This window comes from Mercenaria mercenaria, chromosome 12 (genome assembly GCF_021730395.1).
Source record: "Mercenaria mercenaria strain notata chromosome 12, MADL_Memer_1, whole genome shotgun sequence".
Lineage (NCBI taxonomy): Eukaryota > Metazoa > Mollusca > Bivalvia > Venerida > Veneridae > Mercenaria > Mercenaria mercenaria.
This window is the reverse complement of record NC_069372.1, coordinates 67,194,473-67,215,119: the sequence shown is the minus strand read 5'-3', so window position 1 is coordinate 67,215,119 and position 20,647 is coordinate 67,194,473. Positions and strand designations below refer to the sequence as shown.

Below are 20,647 nucleotides of genomic sequence, written 5' to 3'. Positions count from 1 at the left end.
ATTAGAAATATGGGAATATTGTTGTAAAATTAGGTATATTGAAATAATGATTGAAGCGGCTGAAATTTCAATATGGCAGCTCCCATGATTTGTTTGTGAGACGTGTCTAAATTGACCTTATTTTCGCTGTTATCTTGCAATCTACGGTGTGTCATTACTAGAAAATGAAGGCTACAGCTAAAACACCCCGTGCTGCAATTATCGGCATTACAGTGACATGTGTTTTTGGAATTTTATTATCAATATATGCTTATCATGTGGAGGCAAGTATTCACAGTGATCCAAGCTTCAGAGCTTTGTGTGACATATCCGAGAAGATGAGCTGCTCAAAGGTATTCAATTCGAGGTAAGGAATTTTTGGAAAATCTATGTTTTTGAAATACAATACAGTGTTTTTTTTAAAAAGAAATTGTGAATGGGTCCTGTACCAGAAAAATTGTGAAAATTAGCGTTGTTTTTCTCAAAGTTCAAACCTGTGATCTTTTTCCCCCTTTATAATTTTTGTGAATTTTTTAAATACTTTGTGAATCAAAAATTATGTCATGGCAGTCTACCGGATAAGACCCTGTAGGGACTATTCCTATGGAATGAAATACATCGCTGTCATCTTCTTATGACAGGTACACAACCCTTACGAAATGGTCAAAAATCTGCGAACATTATGTAACCTATTCGCAGGAAATTCGCTGCTACCTGCGATCATGCTGCGATTGATTTGATACTATAGTTTGGGGGATATGATCGCGGTATGTGTGCGAGAAGAACTTAGAAGATTATATAACCATTTGGTAAACTGCTAATGAAAAGCTTTGATAAGAGCAGGTAATTGTAGATCAATTAATTTTTAACATTATCTGTAAGGTCACAGTATGAGTCTGATAAGTTAATTACAACCAGATATTTTGGACAATTTTGTTTAGAGGGAAATCTGTATGCATTACAGACCTTTTTCATTTATAAGAGAATGGTGAATCTTAAAGGTTGTTTTTAGAATTACGTCCCTTTGTTATTACTATAAATAGATTTTATTGTAACTTTTTTATTATTGGCCGTAGAGAAAAATCGAGACCACTTTTCTGTGGTACAACATGCATGTTACAGCCAGTTTTTAGGTGTATTTTGACCTATCTCTACCTGGTAAAGAGTTTCTTGTGGACTTATATTATATAGATTTTTTTTTTTTTTTTTTTTTAAGATTAATTTTCTTTTGTTGGTACTATAAATAACTTATATGATAACTTTTTTATAATCGGCAAAAACATTTCAATATGAAAACAACTGTGGGTTTTTATATATGCACATTTTAATCCAAGTGTGTTGTTATAACATATTGTATATATAGTACAATATTGTTGATACATCATTGACAGATATCAGTACATTATGTTATATACTGCAGTAGAGAAAATTAGGTGCCTTCCAGTAGGGGACTTTGTATTGCATGGCAATACTTCATTCACTTGTTTTCACTATCTCAGTCACTATTATATACTCCTGGTTTAGCCCCCGGGTGCTAAACCAGGAGTATATATAAAGCAATGATGGTGGTTCTGGGGGCTAAACCAGGAGTATATATAAGACAATGGGAAAAGACAAAAAGTTTGAAATGATTTAGGCATCATGGTATCAATTCTGCGGAATGAATGTGTTTGTTTAACTAACTTGCATAATTTCGATTAGATTCATTCTGTAGATTTTATACTGTTACTATTCGTCTGTAAGATTGGACCTGAAAACGTTGCAAAGTCCATCATCATTGCCTTATATATACGCCTGGTTTTGACTCCGGGGGCTAAACCAGGAGTACATAAAAGTGACTAAGAATATAAAAAATAGAGATAATTTAGGAGTCATGTTATCAACTCTACGGAATGAATACATTATATACTCCTGGTTTAGCCTCCGGGGCTAAACCAGAAGTATATAAAAGTGACTGAGAAGATAAAAAATTTCAGAATAATTTAGGCATCATGGTTTCAACTCTACGGAATGAATGTGAGTGTGTAACTAACCATTTTGTGACAATGAAGATAAAAAAATTCGAAATAATATAAGCATCATGGTATCAACTCTACGGAATGAATGCGAGTCTGTAACTAACCATTTTGTGACAATGTAATTCATCCCATAGAGCTGATTCCCTGGGGTGTTAAAGCAGGAGATTGCCGATCGGCAATCTACCAGATTAGACCTCGTGGGGACTATTCCTATGGAATGAAATACATCATTGTCATCTTATGACAGTTACACACTCACATTCACTCCGTAGAGCTGATACAGTGACACCTAAATTATTTCCATTTCTTGCCAGTGTCTTGACTGCTTATCATCCAGACGCTTGATTACAAAACATTTGTCATCCAGACGCATGATTACGAAACATTTGTTTATGGACAAAGACATGCGAGATCCAATAAGGAAGTGCATGCCTCTAGGCGTTTATCTAAGGCTGGTTGACATAACACAACAAAACGGTGTTAATTACCTCGTTAATTGACTGCCTGTGTGAGAGCATTAATAGAATCCGATCTACCAGGTGTCCGTGATTGTATACACCTCCCACAAAAAACAAAAATAAAAATAAAAAAAGTTTTTAATCATTTCAGTCTTTTGTTCAACACAATGCTTAGAACTATGCATGTATGTCTGTACTTTTTAACTCACCTGAGCACAAAGTGCTTGGTGTGAGCTATTGTTATCGCTCAACATCTGCCATCTGTCCATCCAACATTTATCCATTGTCCTTCCATCCACACTTGTCTTCAGATGACATCTCCTTTGAAATAACTGGTCATAATTGCACCAAACCTGGTCATTAATGTCCTGGCATGGTCCTCTATCAAGTTTTGTTCACATGTTTCAGGTTGGTTTCTTTAAGGGGCCACCAGAGCTTAAAATAGGAAAACCTTGAAATGACTTCTCCGCATGAACCGCTTGATGGATCTTCATCAAACTTAGTCTGTAGTACCATTACAGTATAAGGTCGAATTGGGCGCTTGGCCCCTTTGAAGGGCTGCTAAAGCTAAAAGTAGAAAACCTTTAAACAACTTCTTCTCATGAACCACTTGATGGATCTCCATCAAATTGGTCTGTAGCATCATTAAAAGGTCCTCTCTCAATTTTTTGCAAATGAGAGCACTTGGACCCTTGGAGTTAATAATAGAAATACTTTTAAACAACTTCTTTTTATGAACCACTAGATGGATCTTCATCGAACTTGAACTATTGCATCATTATAATGTCTTCTCCCAAATTTACTAAAATGGGCAGGCTTGGTCCCTTTTAGGACCTGCTAGAGTTAAAAATAGAAATACTTTTAAACAACTTCTTTTTATGAACCACTAGATGGATCTTCATCGAACTTGAACTATTGCATCATTATAATGTCTTCTCCCAAATTTACTAAAATGGGCGAGCTTGGTCCCTTTTAGGAACTGCTAGAGTTAAAAATAGAAATACTTTTAAATGACTTATCATAAACCGCTTGATGGATCTTCATCAAACTTGGTCTGTAGCATCATTATAAGTTCCTCTCTCAAATTTGTTCAAATAGAGGTAGTCGGCTCCTCTTTAGGGGCCACTAAGGCTGAAAATGAAGATATGTTTATACGACTTGTCAATTCTCATGAACTGCTCAATGGATCTTCATCAAACTTGGTCTTCTCAAAAATTTGTTCAGATAGGGGCCAATGGCCCCTTTTAGGGTCCACTAGAGCTAAAAATAGAAATACCTTTAAACTACTTCTTCTCCTGAACCACTGGAGGGAATGTCATCAAAATTAGTCTTTAGCATCATTATAAGGTCCACTCTCAAATTTGTTCAAAAGGGGTTTGCACGTGGCTCCTTTAAGCGGCCACTGGAGCTAAAAATATAAATGCCTTTTTTTATGACTGCTTTTCATGAACCACTTGATAGATCTTCATCAAACTTGATTTATAGCATCATTATATAAGGTCTTTTACCAACTTTGTTCAATTGGGAGGTACTTGGCCCCGTTTGGGGCTGCTAATGCTGAAAATAGAAATACCTTTAAACAACTCATGAACTGCTTGATGTATCTTCATCAAACTTGGACTGGAGCATCATTATAAGGTCCTCTCCCAAATTTGTGCAAATTCAGGCACTTGACCCCTTCTAGGGGCCTGCTGCTAGAGCTAAAAATAGAAATACCTCTAAATAACTTCTCATTCATTGCTGAAAGCCATTATAAAGAGACCTTCCAAAACTCCCTCAGCCTCATCCAGTGGTATGTTTGTATTGTTCCACCTGTCACACTTATTCATGTTGCTTCTTGAACTTTTGACACCTGTAGCATAATGTAGACCTCTTTCAAAATTGCACACTGTCAAGCCTGTTTAAACTCTGAAACTAAGGTGAGCAGTCTAGGGTCATCATATCCCCATTTTTAGAGCTTTCCTTCTAAGATAACAAACTGTGAGCACCCTGCTTGCCCATATTTCACTGACTACTAAGAACAGTGTTTTAAAAATTCTAGAGTAGTCTTTGAATTGTTATCAATGAAAAAATAGCACACTGTTCTACTCTGGTGCTCAGACCTATTGAAGATATTCATGGCAGATAGGAACCAAGACGTGCTTTCCATGTCATAAATAATTGTTCTGTCTGCACCAGGCTTTATTTAGAACAGTGAGCACATGTTCTAAACAGTCCAGAACACATTCGCTATTCAGTCAGTATCTTTTTTGGTATGCACCCCTTTTAACTGTTAATGGTTCTGTCCAATTTGAAAGAATGGACAAGTTCATTTATATACAAATTTAGCAGGATAAGGGTTAAGAGTATGTGCAAAATCTTCTGAGCAGTGAAAGGAATATGACCCTTGTTATGTCTCCCCCCACCCTCTGAGGGAGACGTATTGTTTTTGCCTTGTCCGTCCGTCCGTACGTCATACTTGATTTCCAATCAATAACTGGAGAACCATTTGACCTAGAACCTTCAAACTTCATATGGTGGCAGGGCTTATGGAGTAGACGACCTCTATTGTTTTTGGGTTCACACCGTCAAAGGTCAAGGTCACAGGGGCCTGAACATGGAAAACCATTTCCGATCAATAACTTAAGAACCACTTGACCCAGAATGTTGAAACTTCGTAGGATGATTGGTCATGTAGAGTAGATGGCCCTTATTATGCCCCCCTTTGAAGAAGGAGGGGTATATTGTTTTGCAGATGTCGGTCGGTCGGTCGGTCTGTATGTAGACCAATCCGTTTCCGGATGATAACTCAAGAACGCTTGGGCCTAGGATCATGAAAGTTGACAGGAAGGTTGGTCATCACCTGCAGATAACCCATATTGATTTTGAGATCTGTATGTCAAAGGTCGAGGTCACAGTGACCCAGAACAGTTAAACGGTTTCCGGATGATAACTCAAGAACACTTGGGCCTAGGATCATGAAAATTGATAGGATGGTTGGTCATGACCAGCAGATGACCTCTATTGATTTTGAAGTTAGTATGTCAAAGTTCAAGGTCACAGTGACCCGGAACAGTTAAACGGTTTCCGGATGATAACTCAAGATTGCTTGGGCCTAGGATCGTGAAAGTTGATAGGGAGGTTGGTCATGACCAGCAGATGACCCCTATTGATTTTGAGGTCAGTAGGTCAAAGTTCAAGGTCACATTGACCAGGGACAGTAAAACGGTTTCTGGATGATAACTCAAGAACGCATGGGCCTAGGATCAGGAAAATTGATAGGGAGATTGATCATGACCAGCAGATGACCCCTATTGTTTTTGAGGTCATTTGGTCAAAGTTCAAGGTCAGATTGGCCAGGAACAGTTAAAACGGTTTCTGGATGATAACTTGAGAATGCTCGGGCCAAGGGTCATAAATGATGATAGTGAGGTTCATCATGACCAGCAGATGACACCAATTGATTTTAAGGTCAGTAGATCAAAGTTCAAGGTCACAGTGACCCGGAACAGTTAAATGGTTTCCGGATAATAACTAAGATTGCTTGGGCCGAGGATCACGAAAGTTGATAGGGAGGTTGGTCTTAACCAGCAGATGACCCCTATTGATTTTGAGGTCAGTAGGTCAAAGTTCAAGGTCACAGTGACCAGAAACAGTAAAACGGTTTCCAGGCGATAACTCAAGAATGCATGGGCCTAGGATCAGGAAAATTAATAGGGAGATTGATCATGACCAGCAGATGACCCGTATTGATTTTGAGGTCATTTAGTCAAAGTTCAAGGTCAGATTGGCCAGGAACAGTTAAAATGGTTTCTGGACGATAACTTGAGAATGCTTGGGCCAAGGGTCATGAAAGATGATAGTGAGGCTCATCATGACCAGCAGATGACCCCTATTGATTTTAAGGTCAGTAAATCAAAGTTCAAGGTCACAGTGACCAGGAACAGTAAAACAGTTTCCGGGCGATAACTCAAGAACGCATGGGCCTAGGATCAGGAAAATTGATAGGGAGATTGACCATGACCAGCAGATGACCCCTATTGATTTGGAGGTCATTTGGTCAAAGTTCAAGGTCAGATTGGCCAGGAACAGTTAAAACGGTTTCTGGATGATAACTTGAGAATGCTTGGGTCAAAGGTCATGAAAGATGATAGTGAGGTTCCTCATGACCAGTAGATGAAGCTTATTGATTTTAAGGTCCGTAAGTCAAAGGTCAAGGTTACAGTGACCCGGAACATTTAAACCGTTTCCAGACAATAACATGAGAATGCTTGGGCCTAGGATCATGAAACTTGTTAGGGAGGTTGGTCATGACCTGAAGATGACTCCTATAGATTTTGAGATATGTAGGCTAAAGGTCAAGGTCATATTGACCCGGAACAGTTAAACCCTTTCCAGACGATACATTGAGAACGCTTGGGCCTAGGATCACTAAACTTGATAGGGACGTTGATCATGACCAGGAGATGACCCCTGTTGATTTTGAGGTCAATAAGTCAAAGGTCAATGTCACATTGAACCAGAACAGTAGAACTTTTGTTTACAGTGAGCAAATAATTTCTGTTCCTTGTGCAATTACTTAATGCATCAAGGGGGGCATTTTGTGTTCGATGAGCTCTTTTTGATTTTGGGGTCACTCTATTAAAGGTCAAGGTCACAGGGGCCTGAACATGGAAAACCATTTCCGATCAATAACTTGAGAACCACTTGAAACAGAATGTTGAAACTTCATAGGATGATTGGACATGCAGAGTAGATGACCCCTAATGATTTCGGGGTCACTCCTTAAAGGTCAAGGTCACAGGGGCCTGAACATGGAAAAACATTTCCGGCCAGTAACTTGAGAACCGCTTGACCCAGAATGTTGAAACTTCATAGGATTATCGGACATGCAGAGTAGATGACCCCTATTGATTTTGGGGTCACTCTATTAAAGGTCAAGGTCACAGGGGCCTGAACATGGAAATCCATTTCTGATCAGTAACTTGAGAACCACTTGACCCAGAATCTTGAAACTTCATAGGGTGATAAGACTTACAGAGTAGATGACCCCTATAGTTTTTGGGGTTACTCTATATAAGGTCAAGGTTGCAACAAACAGAACATGGAAATCCATTTCCAGTCAATAACTTGAGAACCATTTGACCTAGAACCTTCAAATTTCATAGGGTGATAGGAGTTAGAGAGTAGATGACCCCTATTGTTTTTGGGGTCACACCATCAAAATTCAGGGTCACAGGGGCTGAACATAGAAAACTCTTTTCAATCAATAACTTGAGAGCCACTTGACCCAGAATGTTGAAACTATATAGGATGATTGGACATGCAGCTAGAGTAGATGACCCCTACTGATTTTGGGGTCACTCGATCAAAGGTCAAGGTCACAGGTGCCTGAATATGGAAAACAGTTTCCAATTCATAACTTGAGAACCACTAAGCCTAGAATTTTGAAACTTTGTGGAATGATTGGACATGCCAAGTAGATGATTCCTACAGCAGCCAACCATCAGTGTTGCTTTGACTTTGACTTCCTGCCTATATGACTATGCATTGGGGGAGACATGCGCTTTTCTACATAAGCATCTTCTAGTTTCTTTACAAATTACTTTCCTTGCCAAATACACTTCTATAGTGTGTACTATTTTCGTTTCTTTATTTTTTTGGAGGGATGGGGAGTGGGGGTTGACAGACACAAGTTGGGACAGTTGTCTTTTTCAGTTTGTTAAATTATTTTTAACAGATGAAAATGGTTTTCACCATTGTTTTCCTTAGAAATAGACCTGCCTGTGCCACTCAAAATATAGTATGTGTCACTCATTTAGGAGAAAAAACATTGCTTGTGATCACTGTTAATGTTCATAGTCCTTCACTAATTCCAACTCTGATGGGGAAAACCAGATCATATCAGGCTGTTTCAGTGCTTTCTCCAGAGAGGTATAGAATGGCTTAACCAAGACTGTGAACTGGTGAAGTGTATGATTGACCTACAATAAAAATTTCTTAGGAAATAAAAAATCTTGATCTCCTAACACTGAGGCTAACATTTCATTTTTCAGATATGGCACTGGATTTGGTTTGTTGGAGCATATTGTAGGAAAGGACAGCATACTTAACCAGCCAAACAGTGTCTTTGGAGTTATATTCTACGTTGTCATGGCAGCACTAGGTAAGCTTAATACATGAGAGAACAGATATTTCTGTTATCATTGAATAAATTTTTCACTCTTAAATGGTTTTGTATTAAGGCTATTATTTCAAAAAATGTTTTAATGAATTGGTCCATCCATAGTTATACACCAGTTTTGAAAAAAAATCGGACGTATTATGTGATGGCGCATGCATCTGTCTGTCCGTCTGTCCATCATAATTTCTGTCCAAAGCATAACTTCATAACCATTAAAGGTATTGACTTAAACTTGGCATAAAGGTAGATGACAATGTGTAGGGCATTTGAACCGGCTCTGTAGGTCAAAGGTCACAAATTGAGCTAAAAGGTCGAAACTGTTCAACTTCATCATATTTTGTGTCTGGAGCATAACTAAATAACCATGTAAGGTATTGACTTCAAACTTGGCATGAAGGTAGGTGACAATGAGATGATGTGCAGACATGAACCAAGTCTATAGGTCAAAGGTCAAGGTCAAATCTGCCCGTCATTTTTCATTGTCCAGGACATAACTTAGAAAATCTCAAAGTTATTGACTTGAAACTTGGAATATAGGCAGGTAGTGAAGAGAAGATGTGCAGACTGCAACAATCTACATTACAACCCCTTCCCAAAAAAATTCATTTATTTTCTTGCCCTTAAGTATCCTTTCAGCACCCCACCCACACACACCCCTCACAAAAAAAATCTTTAAAGTTGGATTTTTCATTTAATTTTGCTTCAGGCCGCCTCTGATGTAACCCTTTGGTGTATATTGCCCCGCTTGCAGAGATCTTGTTATAAAATATATAGTCAAACATTAAAAAAAATCTTAGAGGTCCTGTCTCTCATTTTTGATGTGTACTAATGTTAATATTAATTTTCATAATATTTTGTCCATTTATCAAATGGAAGCTTTGTCACTGATGCAAAAATGTCAAATGTATTGAGCATTTTTGCAGATACGAAAAATAGAGGATAATAAAACACTTGCATTTTTAATGACATAAAGTACTGGTTTATACTGTATATTATCTAACATGGCAGGTTATGCTCACTTGCAAGCAAAACTGAATGATATATTAGAATAATATGCTGTTTGATTTCTGTTTATCTTAATAGAAGTACTTTAGATTAACCTAAAAAGCTTACAGTCATGTTAAGGTAGTCGGACCGTATTGACAGTTGGCAATTTTAGTTATATTATATATTTTACTTGTGCGGTTTTGGCTTTCTCTGGTTTTCATTAAAAATCATATTCTCGTTGAGCTACATTTTGTCGTTAGGATGCCATAACAGCAAACTGGAATAAAAATTGCTGATTATCATTACAGATCCATTACCTTAGCCCGCTTATGTCAAAACATCAAGCACACTTGTCTACCTTATCTTGTTTATTGCTTGAATTTTATTTTAACATGGAGCGGGTGCACCTATTACCGAACACCTAAGCCACTTTTTTTGTTGTTCGGAATTATGAGCACTTCCAATCAAAGGGAAACAACTTCAGACTAGATGTGTATATATGCTATAATTTTGTCCGATACCGAACCATTAAAGTGTATACAGAAGGACGTTATTGTCCGGACAAATGTACGACCAACTGCCTCTAATTCCGAACAATGATTCTAATTCCGAACATAAGTGCCCCTAATTCCGAACATGAGGACATTTTTTAAAAAATATCAGGAATAAACAAATACAAAGCATATTTTGTACTTCAGGTATTTTCAAACACTTTTATTTGTTTAACATGCTAACAGTTCTAATGCAAGAGTACCAAACTGCTCTTAAATATGTACATGTACAGAGTAAACCTTTTTTTGTGTCGGTTTGGACCACTTCGTGTCTATTCTTTTTTCTTTTATTTTATAATGAAGTACTGCGTTTAGCAATACTTACACTCAAACGGCAGTTCATCCGGGCCATCAATAAGCTCATCAGAAACACAGGCAAGATGAAAGCGCCTGAAGCAATTTGTGCATTTTATATACTCCTCGTATGGGGTCTCGCACTTAAAACAATCAGTCACCTTAACGTGTATGTTATCATCCGAATCGGAAGCTTCTATTTCTCTCATAATTTGTTCATTTGCTTGCCTCTTTTTCTCTTTCAGTTCTTTCCTCTTTTTCTGTGCTTCTTCTCTATCTTTGCGTTCCTTTTCAAGTCTGATCTTTTTTTCTTTCAGCTCTTCTTCTCTTTTAAGTTTCTTCTGCAATCGTTCTTCCTGTCATTGTTGTTTTTCTTTTAGTTCTATTTCTTTTTTTGCATCTTTTTCTTTCAACCATTCTCTGTATTTTTCCCCAGTTATTGCTTTTGGCATTATCATTTTTCGCACCTTTGGTTTCTTTGTTTCTGTTGTTGGAAGCAACAAATATTTACTAAATGGTGATGTAGCAGCACCAGTTGCAGTTGGCAGGCATTTATCTGTTGATTTGGCTGGCGTTGCAACTGATTCAGTTGAACAGGTATGCTTTGCAACCAAACCAGATTCTATTGCTGTGGGCGTCGCAGGGGATTCGCTCATTGTCATGGCAGGAACTGCAACCGCTGCAATGACAGCGGGTGTTGTAATAGTTGTTTCCAATGCTGTGGACACGACAGGAGATTCGCTCGTTGTCATTTCTGGACCTGCAACTGCTACAACAGCGGGTGCTATAATAGTCGATTTTAATGCAATAGTGGTTGGTTTTGTAATGGATGATGAATCAGAGTCTGTCGTCGAAGTCGTAGCAGTGGGAGCCTCAGTAAATATAGTGCTTGGGGCAAGCTTCACAGATGCCAGCACTTTCTGTGGGTTCCATGGAAAAATGCCGGAGACCTGAAAACCTTTGATGGCTGCTTCGACCGTTGCACTTTTAAGCCATGCTGTTTTAAAGACTCTGGCAAAAGTTTGCTTTGTTACAAATTCCCCTATGTTCTCTGATTGGTACGCACGAACAGCCTCACGCCAAGATTGCTTTAAAATGCCAAACAGACGTAAGTCCAATGGTTGGATCAGGTGGGAAGAATGTTCTAGCAAGCAATACAGTTCAATGCCGTGCTGCACACATATATTTGAAGCGTTCATTGTAATATGGGTCTTATGTCCATCTATGAGTAACAGTACAGGTTTTTTTATGTGCCTAGCTTCCACTCCCGGGATGAAGACCTCCTTCAACCATGATGTAAACACCTGGGAATCCATCCATCCGTTTTCTGACCTCCCAAGGGCTGCCTCCTCAAATCCCTCAAGTGGGTTGTAGGAAAAGCGCTGTCCTGGGTAGATAATCATGGGCTGGATGTAGTGACCCACTGCACTTGCTGCTGCCATTATTGTCATTTGAGTTTTATCGGAGTTCCCGTATTGGTAAACAACAGGTGCACCTGCTTGCCCTATAACTTTGCGATTCTTAGTCTGACAAAGCGATATGCCACTTTCATCGGCGTTGTAAATTCTACTTGGATCTTGCAGCAAATCAGCATCACCAACTTCATCAGTAACATACTGCTCCAAATCATGGAACCATTTTATTATTTTGGCTTTGTTGATGATTGCACGTTCTTTCCCAAGTTGCACAGTGGTTCGCAGATTGAGAGCAGGATGACGGGCAAAAAAGCCATCCATCCATTTTCTCCCAGGACAATTATCTACAAAAGGAGTTTTTCTGCCGTCTTCATCAATGATCTGTTTGACTACATGGGCAAGTTCTTTCCTGGTTCTTCCATATCCGATCCGAGACATGTGGAGTGCCCATTGTTCGAGTCGCGCCTCCTCTTCATGGGACAATACCGTTTTCACCCCAATCTTGGTGCTTGTGTATTTGTTTTTCACGCGGTCATGTAATGTCGTTTTCGGAACTTTGTACGTTCTAGACGCCTGGCATAAAGACATACTGCCGCTCCTGACAGCCTCAGCGGCATGATCAACCTTACAGGGATCATACGCTTGTCGTTTAACCCCAACTTGACGGCTCATAACTGCAAAATAAAACGAAAGGTTTGATCAGCGCAAACAGTAGGGGAGATCCTTTGAATGCAATGAAAGCAAAAAAACATTCAATTAAAACGACATACTACTTGAAAGGTTTATAAATAACAAGCATTTATAGTTAAAGTCTTTTGTTCGGATTTTGGAACAGTTGTTGAATTGTGTATGTAATTCCGAACACTATCAGATACTCAGTCACGCGACCTTGTAACTTGCTCATGAGTATCACACGTGAAAATTACATGTGTCTACGTCATATATTTCTATAGAACGTTGCTAGAGCAAAATTATGTACAATTGCATAACCTTAGCTAAAAAGTGCAAAAAATAAGCTAGATGAGTAATATCACTTACCGAAAAGTAGAGGATCTAGTTGAATGTGATTTCAAAGGGAACTAGCACCACCTCGACAACAAAATGTCACCGTAAACAAAGAGAAAGGAAGTGACATCAATATAATGACGTCACATTCCAAGAATCAATCATGATTAATTCTTAGGTAAGATATTTATATTTTGTACGGAATTAGGAACATGGTCGGTAATAGGTACACCCGCTCTGTATTATTACGACGCTTTCATAGTTTGTAAAACCAGAGTTAATTGTAGAAAATAATTTCTTTGTTCTTTATTTCAGCTACAAACATGTCATACAGCTTGGTTGTACTTCAGCTGATAACAGCGATTGCGGGCGGGCTGGGAAGCGTCTATCTTGCGTATATACTTGTTTTTATTCTTGGAGACTTCTGTGTTGTCTGTGTATCGACTTATACTCTCAATTTTATATTAATTGTTTGCTCACTGAAAAAGTACAATGCTGTCAGAAACATTGCAGCTGTCAAGAAAGAGAAAAACAACAAGAAGAAAGCAAGTTAGGGGAATTTTCTTTGTGGCTGCATGTTGATACTGGTTATACTAAATATCTGTGTCTGTGAATCATTCTTTCGGAAAATAAGGCATAAACAGAACTACTGGATTATTGATGGACCTGTTATATTTGTTTGTTACAGTACGTGGAAGATCAAACTATATTTCACCATGTAGACACCAGATGCAGTATTTTCACAACATATAATGTAAAAACTGGTGTTCACAAGAAATAAATGGGCCGTTCCATGAGAAAATCTGTATTAAAGACAAAAAAACAAATATTGAGATAACAAAATAATCCTAAAAAACAATCTTTTACCTTTCAGATCTGAAAATTTGAAGTAATCATCTTCAATATTTTAAGAGTTACAAGGCTTTTAAGTAAGTCACCGAAGGCATTTTGAGATGGGACTTTAAAAACGTCATGAAAGTAATATGACATCATCATGCATGGCATGCATTTTTCAAGTCATTAATGCAACAAATTATGTATATCACTTGCTAAACGTCATACATTTGAATATTTAGGAACAGTTTAAAATGGTTTTACTGAAAAATAACTTAAACGTATATTTTTGGTTGCATCACGAGCCTAGCTTTTATCTATACACCTCTGTATTTTCATAATGCATAGGTGCTTTGGAATTTCCATTGCCATGACAACACAAATAGCATTTACTTGTAAGATATGGTAGAATTTGATAGGCCTTACATAACTGTATTACAATGTACTTGTTTCTAGTTTCTGCATGATCATAAGAAAAACAATGTTAATCCAGTATTCAACAGTGAATAAGCACACAGTTTTGGAAAGTACAATGCATGATTTGTTTTATATTAACATACAGTGAAATCATTAATATTCATGGGGGACTAATTTTCATGGATTTCGTGGTTGTGTCAATCCACGAAATTTAATCCCAATGAACAAGTAAAATGCCAGTTCATTTTATGTTCAAAAGTTAAAATCCACGAATTCATAAACCCATGAAATTGCCGTTTTGACTAAAACAACAAAATTTCATGCCCACGATATTAAATGACTTTATAGTACTGGTTATGCGACAGACAAATACAGAAATCACCATGTCATTTGCAACTGTTTCTATCAAAAAAGAATGACTACTTTTGGGGTGTTTCTAATGTTTGCTAGAATAACTGGGTGTGAGTGTTGTATCAAAATGCCCAGATGAAATATTTATTCATGGAATTCTTTCCTTAATTGCTTCATGTTTTTCTTTTAAACACACCCCAAAATGTGATGCATTAGATTAGATTTAGTCAGTTTACTTTAAAAGATACTTAGTTGCATTTTTACTTGTACTAAATTACATTATGTTTAATCACAGTGAAATTACCAGATATATTTCACTCAGTGTTTTAGTTTTTCACTGAAAAAGAAATTGTACTACCCAGTAAGCCCTGATCTCACTATGACCCCTTCAAGGATGAATGGGTATGTTGTTTTCCTCAGGGTCTGTTTGTTGGTCTGCCAGACTGTCCTTAGACCATTTGGTTTCAGGTCAGTAAGTAGAGAATGCTCTGTTTAATTGTAGAAAATATATGATCAGTATTTAGTAAATGGGTGCTGATTTATTATTGGGTCCTGGACTGACTATAAATGTTTTTTTAGCTCACCTGTCACATAGTGACAAGGTGAGCTTTTGTGATCACCCTTCGTCCGTCGTCTGTGCGTGCGTGCGTCAACAATTTCTTATCTGCACAATAGTGGTTTCATTTATGATTTTATTTTAACCAAACTTGCACACAACTTGTATCACCATAAGGTCTCGGTTTCCTTTCTTGAACTGGCCAGATCCCATTATGGGTTCCAGAGTTATGGCCCCTAAAAGGGCCAAAATTAGCTATTTTGACCTTGTCTGCACAATAGCAGCTTTATTTATGATTTGATTTTTACCAAACTGGCACACAACTTGTATCACCATAAGATCTTGGTTCCTTTCTTGAACTGGCCAGATTCCATTATGGGTTCCAGAGTTATGGCCCCTAAAAGGGCCAAAATTAGCTATTTTGACCTTGTCTGCACAATAGCAGCTTTATTTATGATTTGATTTTTACCAAACTTGCACACAACTTGTATCACCATAAGATCTTGATTCCTTTCTTGAACTGGCGAGATTCCTTAATGGGTTCCAGAGTGATGGCCCCTGAAAGGGCCAAAATTAGCTATTTTGACATTGTCTGCACAATAGCAGCTTCATTTATGATTTGAATTTAATCAAACTTGCACAAAACTTGTGTCACCATAAGATCTCGGTTCCTTTCTTGAACCGGCTAGATCCCATAATGGGTTCCAGAGTTATGGCCCCTGAAAGGGCCAAAATTAGCTATTTTGGCCTTGTCTGCACAATCGCAGCTTCATTTATGATTTGATTTTAACCAAACTTGCACACAACTTGTATCACCACAAGGTCTTGGTTCCTTTCTTGAACTGGCCAAATTCCATCATGGGTTCCAGAGTTATGGCCCATTAAAGGTCCAAAATTGGCTATTTTGGCTTTTGCAGCCATATAGAGACTTCATTTATGGTTTTATTTGATACAAACTTCCAAAATATCTTCAACAACAATAATTCTTGGATTCCATGACAAACAGATCCAATTATAGGTTCCAGAGTTATTTTATATCTGATTACCTCCCCTGATTGTAATCAAAATGGATTTATATCAGTAAGTACTTATAGGACTTATTTGAAATTTCATTATTGTCATTAGTTGGACTGAGACAATCAGGGTAGAATACTATGGACTGATTTTATTTCAGATTACCTCCCTTTATTTCAAATTAAAATGGGTATATCTCCTTAACTAATGAAGATACTGATCTGAAATTTCATTTATGTCAACAGATTTATTTGGCAGATCCTTCTTTTGTTCACTTACAATAATTTTTTTTAATTACTTCCCTTTTATGTTACTATAAATAGCTTATTTTTAGTAACTTTTTTATTATTGGCCGTAGGGAAAAACCGAGACCACTTTTCTGTGGTACAACATGGATGGTACCTCCAATTTTTAGGTGCATTTTGACATATCTGTACCTTGTAAGAATTTTTTTTTCTTTTTGGTTAAATTTCTTCCCTTTGTTGTTCCTGTCCTTTGGACTTAGATATTTTTTCTGAGGACCTTCTTGTCCTCAAGTGCAATGATAACAGGTGAGCGCTATAGGGCCATCATGGCCCTCTTGTTATAATTATGTCTCCCACCACACAGTGGTGTGGGAGACATATTGATTTACTCCAGTCTGTCTGTCTGTCACAAAGCTTGTCCGCACTCTAAGTCGAACATTTCTCATCCGATTTTCACCAAACTTAAACAAAATGTGTTTGACCATAAGACCTCAGCCAAGTTCGATAACTAGCTAAATCTGCCAAGACACTTTGGAATTATGGCCCTTGACAATAATTTATGAATCACCTAGATGTATAAAAATGCTGGTCTTCATTCTCAGACATGCACCAAAAACCATTCATCTTGTCCGCACTCTAAGTCGAATATTTCTCATCCAATCTTCACCAAACTTGAACAAAATGTGTTTGACCATAAGACCTCAGCCAAGTTCGATAACTAGCTAAATCGGCCAAGACACTTCGGAATTATGGCCCTTGACAATAATTTATGAATCACCTAGATGCATCAAAATGCTGAAGTCTTCATTCTCAAACATGCACCAGAAACCATTCATCTTGTCTGCACTCTAAGTCAAACATTTCGTATCCGATCTTCACCAAACTCGAACAAAATGTGTTTGCAAATAAGACCTTGGCCAAGTTCGATAACTAGCCAAATCGGTTAAGACACTTCGGAATTATGGCCCTTGACAATAATGAATCACCTAGACTCATAAAAATGCTGAAGTCTTCATTCTCAAACATGCACCAAAAACCATTCATCTTGTAGACACTCCAAGTCAAACATTTTTTATCCGATCTTCACCAAACTTAAACAAAATGTGTATGACCATAATTCCTCTCCCAGGTTCGATAACTAGCAAAATTGGCTTAGGCACTTCAGAATTATGGCCCTTGAATTACTGAAAATCAGCCATATTACTCTTCAAAGGTATATTTGTTGTGACTAAACAGTATAAAAACACTGACTTAGTGTTTAGATGATTAGGCAGTTGTGGGAGACATGCGCTTTTCTCAAAAGTAGCTCTAGTATATATCATCATTATTGACAATACAAATGCGCCGAAAGCCTATGGTATTTTCAAGTCTCAAACATTGAACTGTAAAACTCTCTCTTTCTCACTCCAGAATCTTTTCAGTCTCAAACAGTGGCCAGTAAAACTAAGTAGTGGTCATAACAAGAGGGCCAAGATGGCCCTAGGTCGCTCACCTGAGAAACACACCATAACAGTGTAAACATGTTTGACCTAGTGATTTCACGGAAACAAATATTCTGGCCAATTTTCATTAATGTGGTCTCTTGAGTTTAAACAAGTATTTTCTTTGATATAAACTAGTGACCTAGTTTTTGACCCCAGATGACCCATATTCAAATATGGCCTAGACTTCATCAAGGCAATCATTCTGACCAAAATTCATGAAGATCAATTGAAAAATACAGCCTCTATCACATACACAAGGTTTTTCTTTGATTTGACCTAGTGACCTACTTTTAAACCCCAGTTGACCCATATTCGAACTGAACCTAGATTTCATCAAAGCAATCATTCTGACCAAATTTCTTGAAGATCAATTGAAAAATACACCTTCTATCACATACACAAGGTTTTTCTTTGATTTGACCTATTGACCTACTTCTTTACCCCAGATGACCGATATTCAAACTTAACCTAGATTTTATCAAGGCAAATATTCCGACCAAATTTCATGAAGGTCAATTGAAAAATACAGCCTCTATTGCATACACAAGGTTTTTCTTTGATTTGACCTAGTGACATACTTTTTGACCCCAGATGACCCATATTCGTACTGATCCTAGATTTCATCAAGGCAATCATTCTGACTAAATCTTATGAATATCAGTTGAAAAATACAGCTTCTATCGCATACACAATGTTTTTCTTTGATTTGACCTAGTGACCTAGTTTCTGACCACAGATGACCCATATTCAAACTCGACCTAGATTTCATCAAGGCAATCATTCTGACTAAATTTCATGAAAATCAGTTGAAAAAATACAGCCTCTATCGCATACACAAGGTTTTTCTTTAATTTGACCTAGTTTTTGACCCCAGATGACCCATTTTCAAACTCGACCTAGATTTCATCAAGGCAATCATTCTGACCAAATTTCATGAAGAACTATTAAAAATACAGCCTCTATCGCATACACAAGCTATATGTTGACAGATGACAGACAGACAGACGCCGGACATCGAGCGATCACAAAAACTCACCTGAGCATTTCAGTTGAAAATCAACTAAAATAGTCTTTAATATGAAAATTATGTTTTATCTTAATTCAGCACATTTAAAACATAATGAAAAGTACATTAGGGAAAAGTTCCATCAGAGAATGTTTACTTTACGGTAGCATAAATAATTACAGTAAGGTTCTAGTGTTCTTTTTGGGTTGTTTTTGCTTTTCACATCGTTTATATGGACAGTTTTCATTTTCATAAAAAAAAAATATTTATCATAGTACAAATAAAATGTGAAAAAGCCTGGATCTTGAATTTCCATGTGGTATTTTTTTCTTCAAAATGATCCCTGATTCATGATTGTACTAGTTAGTGGAATGTTTAACAGTTTTATGCTTTATTATCAATTCATGTCTTATGTTTTGTTATGTAAAAACAGCTTGTGTATACTTTGGTACGTTGAATGCATCTTGTGTTTAAAAAAAATTGTGATAAAATGAAGTCTCAAATACGTACTGTATTAATAAATACTATGACATATTGTTTGTAATTTTTCGTTTGATGTATCCATAACTTTTATGTATTTATTAGATCTGAGGTCCCTGTTGCCTTATATTTGTAGTGAAAATAATGAATGTTGTTATAGATTTAGGTTTGTTGTATTAACAAAATTAAGAAAGAAGTTCTTTGAATGAAGAACATGGAGTATAATCCAGGTAAATGCTATTGCAGGACAATAAGCTCAACATTTACTATTTTCGAAGAAAAGTTTGTTTTTACTGTATCATACTTGTATTTTGTAATGCATTTATTTGATATACTTCACCACAGGGATTGCTGCAATATTTATAAAATGACTTCCCATGAGTAAGTGAACCATTTGTCTGTTATATTTATAGAGCACCTGTGCATAGCACAACATATTGTAACTTAAAAACCTAAATCCTACAAATAAATAGATATTCATGTAAGGTAAAGCTTAAAATTTACATGCATATTTTAAAAGAGCAGTGGCCAAAACATACTGTAGTTTATGGAAAGAGTAAGTTTACAAGATCAATCAAAGTTTTGAACCAGTAATGCAGACAGTGCTCTATAGATAATGCAGACAGTGCTCTATAGATAATGCAGACAGTGCTCTATAGATAATGCAGACAGTGCTCTATAGATAATGCAGACAGTGCTCTATAGATGCAAATGATGGTTTCCTTTCCAAACCATTAGCAGAAGTATGTATACATGTGGTGAACCTGTGGATTATATCACAGAATCCGACATATTGATTTTGTTTTCTATCACTTGATCTCTTAATAATTATTGTAAATAATAATAGATACAAGCATAAGGGAATAAACACCACCACATTGCTTTAGAGATACATAGTTTTTCATAGAAACGCTTACAGATATGTTTTTTTCTTCATAGAAATGCTTTACAGATATGTTGTTTTTCATGGAAACATCTTTAAATACTTAAATCAAATATAGTACCAGTCCTAGCATAGCTAGCTTATAGTTTAAAGCAATGTCCCAAATATGTATTGTTTTAGATATTTGTACTGTTACAGTGCCTTTGTCAGTGTGAATAAAATATCAGCACTTTACTTGCAGCCTTGTTATAAATTTAATCCAAGGATAACAGTATGACAGGGGCAATCTACTTGACTCTTCAAATAGAAGCAGTAACTTACATGAAACTAGAAGTTTATCTATAGAACAATTTATCAGTCATAGTTTAGCCTGCCCGCTTAGTTCAATAGGCAGAGCGCAGATCTACAGATCTCAGGGTCGTGAGTTGAGCCCTGGGCGAGGCATAGTGTTCTCTGTGCAGATTTCATAAAAGACATTGTGTCTGAAATCATTCGTCCTCCACTTCT

The 20,647-nt window shown here is 37.1% G+C and overlaps 1 protein-coding gene across 1 annotated transcript; it reads left to right on the top strand.

Annotated features, from left to right (window-relative positions):
• The first annotated feature begins 56 nt into the window (after nucleotides 1-56).
• LOC123535186 (vitamin K epoxide reductase complex subunit 1-like protein 1) lies at nucleotides 57-20,374 on the top strand. The gene is made up of 3 exons (XM_045317746.2): nucleotides 57-346; nucleotides 8,491-8,600; nucleotides 13,186-20,374. The coding sequence occupies exons 1-3, from the start codon at nucleotides 165-167 to the stop codon at nucleotides 13,422-13,424; spliced, it is 531 nt and encodes a 176-aa protein (XP_045173681.1). The 5' UTR covers nucleotides 57-164; the 3' UTR covers nucleotides 13,425-20,374.
• Nucleotides 20,375-20,647: the final 273 nt, after the last annotated feature.